This window comes from Ornithodoros turicata, chromosome 5 (assembly GCF_037126465.1).
Source record: "Ornithodoros turicata isolate Travis chromosome 5, ASM3712646v1, whole genome shotgun sequence".
NCBI classification, from domain to species: domain Eukaryota; kingdom Metazoa; phylum Arthropoda; class Arachnida; order Ixodida; family Argasidae; genus Ornithodoros; species Ornithodoros turicata.
This window is the reverse complement of record NC_088205.1, coordinates 41653876-41661399: the sequence shown is the minus strand read 5'-3', so window position 1 is coordinate 41661399 and position 7524 is coordinate 41653876. Positions and strand designations below refer to the sequence as shown.

General features: G+C 45.5%; 1 protein-coding gene across 1 annotated transcript; it reads left to right on the top strand.

Moving 5' to 3' along the window:
• Positions 1-748: 748 nt before the first annotated feature.
• On the top strand, positions 749-1471 carry LOC135395770 (uncharacterized). The gene has a single exon (XM_064626862.1). It carries the CDS (start codon positions 749-751, stop codon positions 1469-1471), a length of 723 nt encoding a protein of 240 aa, XP_064482932.1.
• Positions 1472-7524: the final 6053 nt, after the last annotated feature.

Below are 7524 nucleotides of genomic sequence, written 5' to 3'. Positions count from 1 at the left end.
GAGATCGATTCGCTTCACCAGCTCAACACCTGGGTTCTTGCACAGTTACCGGAGGGCAAGCAGCCCTTCGGCTGCAAGTGGATTTTTAAAACTAAACGGGACAAAGATGGCAACGTTGAGCGTTACAAGGCAAGACTGGTCGCTCAGGGGTTCTCCCAGCGGTTTGGAGAGGACTATGATGCCACGCTTGCTCCAGTCGCGAAGCTCACCACACTGCGGATTCTTTTAACAGTGGCAGCTGCCGAGAACCTGAGAGTTCGTCATTTCGACGTAAAAACCGCATTTTTGAATGGCGAAATCGAAGAAGACATATATATGCAGCAACCGGAAGGGTTCATCGCTCCAGGGGAGGAACATCTCGTGTGTAAGCTTCAGAAGTCGTTGTATGGACTTAAACAGGCTGCCAGGGCATGGAACATCAAAGCCAATCAAGTACTACTTGGAGCGGGCTTCACACGGAGCCAGGCAGACCCCTGTTTGTACACCGAAGTAGTGAACGGATCCCGGCTATACGTACTTGTATACGTGGACGACATGTTAATTTGCCATCGAGACAATCCTACCATAACAGGAATTTGGCATCAGTTGAATAGGCACTTTGAGCTGAAGGACCTTGGACATGTCTGCCACTACCTTGGTATCGAGATAGAGACCACGTCACGACTGTTTCCTGCTACATCAGAAGAACAAAATAGATGCATTGCTGGAGAAATATAACCTCAGTACTGCTAAGACCAGCTTCACACCAATGGATCCAGACTATCTGAAGTTTACGGGGGTAGAAGACCTACTGCCCAGCAACGATCTGTATCTGAAAGCAGTCGGAGAGCTGCTGTATCTGAGCACGACGACACGGCCTGATATCGCCTGCGCAACTGGCATACTTTGTCGTCGAGTGAGCAGTCCACGTCAGCGAGATTGGGGGGCGGTGAAGAAGCTGTTCAGGTACCTGATGCATACTCGGCACTTTAAGCTGACCCTTACAGGTCGACAAAGCTTGGATTTGACAGGATATGTCGACGCAGACTGGGCCGGCAACGTCACTGACCGCAAGTCAACAAGTGGCTACATCATCCTGCTTGGAGACAGCCCGGTCACTTGGTCCAGCAGAAAACAGTCATCTGTTGCTCTGTCGAGCACCGAAGCAGAGTACATTTCCGCGGCTTATGCTTCACAGGAAGTTTTGTGGCTGCGTCCATTGTTGGAAGATTTCGGACTAGTCATTGATCAACCGACACCTATGTTCGAGGATAATCAGGGCTGCATTAAGCTTGCCCTTAGTGAAGGGATCAACGCCAGGACAAAGCACATCGATGTCCGTCACCATCACTTACGTGATCTAGTAGCACACAACATCATCAACTTTCAGTACTGCGAGTCCGCTGACAACATCGCGGACGCGTTGACGAAACCTTTACCACGACCGAGACTGGAGGCGTTAAGGCAACGGATGGGGCTCATCGAGGGATAACCTGTCGAGGGGGGGTGCTAGAAGAACTCGACATGCGAACCTCGTTGCGTGCGCACCCATTCTGGCACACCTGCCCCACTTTCGGAATAAACCCGTCCCGTGCACACGCACTGTTGCTGCCTCCCAGGTTTACTGCTTTCTCACAGCAGGACTGTTAAAAATTGCTCGACGACCCCGCAGCTTTACATTGGTGTGATCAGTGCACTCTTGTTGTGTAGTCTCGTATCCTGTAGAGGTAAGAATCAGAAAACACATTCCTATGGAATCATGCTACATGATTTATAATATACTCCCGCATCCACATTGCAATCATGCTTCTATTTATCGCGAATGCCACAATGCCTCTAATTTGGTGTTGTGCCTGCCTTCAACATGTTCTGAATAGCCGAGTTCAAAAATAGTGAACCAAACCAATATCCACTTCTAATATGCATATGTGTAATACCTTACTGTACATTCAATTATGTTGCAACTCGTTCCCCTTACACCAGCTCAGGTGTATGCTAAGCGTCCACGGCTTTTCCCGTACGACATGTCCTGTACAATAACTACGCAGAATGGGTACTCCCATTTCACACCAGCTCTCCTCTGCCTTGACTCGCACTCCTAAAGCAGTGAGTGGAGGGTATACAGAATATGGGAATACTACGGTAACAAAGTTCGGATGTAACTAAGAATGTGTCATCAGCGTCATGACAAATGATTTTAACATCTATGGATCTGTCACTCGAAACAGTGTCTGAATGCTGTTGCAATACGCGACACCATGACATAAGTTTATCGCTGAAAGCTTCTTTCCCCCTCATCGTCACCAGGAGAATATGTGGCATCTCATGCCAACTACTTTCAATGAATGACTGGCACCAAATGCCCGTGACATATGATTGTATATGTGTCACACCTGGTTATTTATATTTTTTCAAGTAAGCAGTTCTTCAAAGCCACATGTGAAGAAAATTTACTGCTACACAAATTTGTGACTGGCATTAGCTTAGGCTTATAGCATACCATGCCATCTCCAATACAACTGACCTTCATGAAACACACGAAAAACTAGTCTGTGTAAGAGCTTGCTTCACCATAGGTTCATAAATCATGTGGTTGTGTGTGTGGAATTTTTCATTTCTTTTTAACGGGAAATTCACACTACTTCTGATTCTTTTTAGAAACCCCCTCTCCTCCCACATTTTCTATTGCACCCTCAGGGGTGCATAAAGTTCAGTAAAGTGGAACGAAATAATTACATGCTCATCTTGGGGGTGCGCCAGTGTAATGCATTTGCCCGGAACCTGTGAAACTGTTGCTTTGGGTGCTGGTATATCTTGCGAACCATCCCCCCATACATCATGTATTAATTTCCTCAAGTTGCCTAAAGGCTGCATGTTCATCACTCGTTACTGAAGTTAGGTGGTTAGTCATGCAGAGGCATCTATATTATTTTACTACATATTCAGTGTTATGTCCCATTCATCTGCTCCCATACTTTGTCCTTCATGATGCAGTACACCATGCTCACTACATTAAACTGTCCAGTTGCATAGATTTGTGCTGACACACCTGGATGAATATGTCGGCCACTACAAAGTGACAACTACCAAAGCGGCTCAAAAATTAACTGAAATTGTGGAAGAAAGATATACAATCATGTAAATTTTAATAAAAGTAATACAGCACATTGTAGCTCAGATGCACCAGATTTCAAGTTGCATTCCTTTCTTTGTGTGACCTTATTTGCATTGCGTACATTTGTCCATTGCGAACTTCATCTTACTGTCTGCTACAGATCAATACAGAAAGCAAGCAGGCAATGATCAGTGACTACAGAGGTTTCATGCTAGAATGAGCACCTCTAGGTGTGCCTTGCTTTGGTATTCCACTGTGTTGTTTCACAAGAAATAGCACTATCTCTCAGTACAAAGCTGTACAGCCAAACTGCGTAACCACATAGTGCATAAATGTAGCCTGTGCAATAATTTTTCAGAGCTTTATCATCTGTGTAAAGAATGAGAATTAGACGAGGCAGGTCACAAACATGAGCGATACAAACATGTAATCCTTGGAATGCCCAGTTGCTTGAATTACTGTGTGTGTCTCATGATGTCTGCAATTCAGTAAGGCATGGAAAACTGGGAAAATAGTCAGAGAACTATTCCATGACTGGAAAACTAAAAAAATGGCAAGCAAGCGGTGAAGAGCTGGTGAAATAAAAATTAACAAAATAAGTTCACACAATTATACAGTGGCAGTTATCATTCTCATGGCATCTTACGTCATTTCATCGTCAAAGTTGAGTGATCTGTGTTTGAGTGGAGTGATAACTAACTGCATCACTACGCAAATTCTTTCTGAACAAGATTCCTAAATTAAAAACTTAAATAAGGAGAGATTTTACAGAGCATAGCATAGGCGGAGAGTTTTCAATCTGCCGGAGGGGGCACGGGCACAACGTCCCCCCCCTTTTTTTTCATGCACAGAGGTCGGGCAGGGTGTCTGGAATTCCGTGTTGCGACGTTGTGAGGCAAATTGTTACAGGATCGTCATGGTCACTCGCATGAAACACGCGATTCTTATGATAACCCTCGAAACTTTCATCTCGAGTAGCTGGGCAGGCTCCCCGGAGGGGGCCCGGCCCTCCCCTGGGAAAGCTCCGGGGGGGGGGGGGGGGGCTCAGGCCCCCAAGCCCCCCCGCAGTCGGCGCCTATGGAGCATAGTGCATGATGCAGTCGTTCCATGTCATTGTTCTTCTGTCCACGTCTTCTGGCTGTCTACACACCATAATTCGTACGACCTACCCCGCCTTCCTACACTTGTTTAGTGCATGATGTGCTGTTGGCAGCCGTATTTTAGCATGGCATGGCATGAGCTGTGGGGAGTTTTTAGGCATTGGTGGTGGTGATGGTTTGGCATGTAATGGTGCGATGATGATGCTAGTGAAATTTGCAATGCCAGTATGAAGTTGAGAGAGAAGCTTGTAAAGAATAAGCATGGAAAACATGTAAGTCCCCAACCAGTTGTGTAAAAGTGTCCCCTCAATAATATATGACGTTGAAGAAATAAGCACAATGCTATTATTGAACAAAATAGCAGCACAAGCTTATTTGTAGGTGATGTTGCAGCTGTTGTATGTGTTTTCTTTGGTCCATTCCTATTTGCTCCATCCTTGAAACACCACTCTTGAAACTGGCATAACACCTTCTCTATGATATATTTGGTTCATTTTAACAACTATATTTTGTGTATATGGTCTCAGTAAACTACAAATTCTGAATGACTCACATGTAGTGTAATGACGTTAAAGTGTTGCCTTTTATTTTAACAATGTCAAATGCATCACATCAGGTGACAAATATGCTCAGCAACTGTAATGACAAATATATACATTAGGTATGCTCCTATTTCGTGAAATTTCATCAGAGCAAGAGACAGTCAAAAGGTAATGATGATTCTTTGTGGGCTGAACAGAACAATCAATTTAGTGCTTACTGATTTGTACAATAATCTGATATGCTGAAATGCAGAAATAAAAGAGGTCAGAGTTAAGCACAGCAGCGCAACGCACTGACAGGGCGTCACGACACTTCCATGCTCACAGCAGGGACGCCCTGGGTAACATGACGGAAACAGAGCTAAACAGGCAAACGAAATACACCCATACACAGGACGAGGACGTAAACAACGCAGCACCTTGAGTACGTTTTCCGTATGCGTTGCGCTCCAAAGAAAAACAGCCAGGAAGGAGATACTCTAACGTTGAAGGTACCACGTCGATTTCTTAAGACGATAACATCGTAAAAGTTGTGCGTGTGGGAGTCCGATGCAGCATAAGGCCACCTTTGCATCAACTTTCTTTCTGTTTACATAGCCTACAGTGATCAAACACTTGCACACACGTTGCGCACCTGACACCGGGCTCAGAAGCGTATAAAGAACGCTGCTGGAATGCCCCAGCAATCGAGAGGCAATGTTGATCGTTGCAGTTCACCACACAGGTCGCACAACAGACGATAAATAAGCGATGGTCGATGCGGATGAAATTATTACACGCGACCACAATCGACGACCAAATCGACGTGATCGATTTAAACCCGACGTCACTAAACCAATGGTTTAAGTCGGCTGGTGAATACGGGTAAACATGATTGAATCAAGAATGGGCAAAGGTGTGTACATGAATAAAAGTATGTCATAAAATGCAAATTTTTGGCAATCCGTACCGTTTTTCTTGCTATTTGACTGTGATTGCTGTCGTTACTAGGCCTAACAAGGACGACGAAACATGTTATTTTCAGGTAAACATCGACACTGGGGCGCGATTTAAAGGTGAGTTGAAAGATAATTACAACAGAATGTACACTTATGGAATAACATTGACGTAATTTGTGAAAAAAATTGGTCATGAAATCCTCGCGTCACCGTTCCAAGCTACGCCGCCATTTTCGGGAAAATTTTGCTGTCATGGCGGCCCCCATAGAAAACAGCAGCCAATGAAAAACGCTCAATTTGATTGACAGGTCAAGCCTCTTTTTTAGGCTCCTCCTAATGGCCAGACTCCCTTTGGCATACACTGGGATAGCCTGGGATTAATAGCGAACTGTATTTTGCCTCGTGATTGGCCAGAGAGCTCAAAAAGTGGGTGGAGCTCTAGGTATAGGCAGGTCCCATTAATGGCCAGACTCCCTTTGGTGTACACGGCCCTGTATATAATGCATGATATAATGTGTGAAGCGGCGCAAAACGCAGGAGGCAACTGATTAACATGAGTTGTTCGTCAGTTGCCGCCTGCGTCGATCCTGTCGTATGAACGTGTGTGTGAGTGAGCAAAAATGTAAGAGTGAAAGGAGGATGAGTGTGTGTGAGAGAGAGAGAGAGCGTGGCTGGTTTGTCCCTTCACATGACGCACCCTAGAAGTCGCTGAGAAGGCGTGTTAGCTTAGCTCAATCCGCTCTGCAAGTAACCGAGCGTTCTGCGCATATCTCCTCTCCCGGTTACTCCACTTGGGAAGCCCCATTGGCTAAGGCGGCGCCCTCCCTCTTCCCTCTCACTGCCTCCTCTCATGCGCAGAGACATACTTGCACAGCGTATTGGTAGAGCCCTGGACCGGCAATCCAGAAGATGTGGGTTCGAGTCCTACAGCTGGCTAACCTTCTCAGTGACTTTCATCTTTCATTGGTAATTATACTTCTGCATATGTCGCCACATTTCAGGGTTAACAAGTGCTTGTTCAAAGCTTCGTGTACACCCGGGAAATAAAGCACACGTACACAAAAGTCTGCTCTCGTGCTAGAGTTCTGGTTGTAATATTATGCAAATTATGTCCATAGGCCAGTCCGCAAAAGTTTAGCTATGAGACACAATTATCTTGCACATGGAAGTAGCTGCTCCCTTGGCTGCTCCTCTAGTGGAATGTGCCTCGAAGATTATGGTGACAAAGCCCGCTTATAGCCCCATCGGATGCTTATATGCGCAGCTTGCTGTGGAGTCGCGAGACGCTAGCATGAAAGAATTTTGAGTTGATAATAGAATATCAGAGTAACCAGCACGGTGAGGGAATGTACACGAGATGTATGACAAAAGATAACACAAGAGAAGCGGCTCTTGGGGTAGACCTGGGTCGAAGACTGATGGCCAAAGGCTTGAGATCCGAGAAGTCTTCTGAAGATTATCGAGCATCAATCCCCTACCCGACTCCTTCTATCCAATGCTCGTCAGGGCCAACAAAATAAGGTCTGCTGAGCGGCCAGCCGTACCAACGCCTTCTTTATATAGGAGGTGCTGGCCGTAGTAAAGGCACAGTTAACTTGTAAGACTCCTCTCTTACAAGGCATTGGACGCGAAAGATTAGTCCCCAAGGAGGAAATAGACAATGTAGCCTGCTGTGTGTTCTCTGCTGTGTAACTGCTGCTGGCAGAGGGTCATACACACTGTAAACTGAAAAACTCCCGTTTGGGTGTATTTGGGGTGTAAATAGTGTGTAAATTTGTATATACTCCTTTTTTACTCCTTTATTACACCTTCTAAGAAAAGGAACACCCTTTGAAGGGTGTTAAATGGGT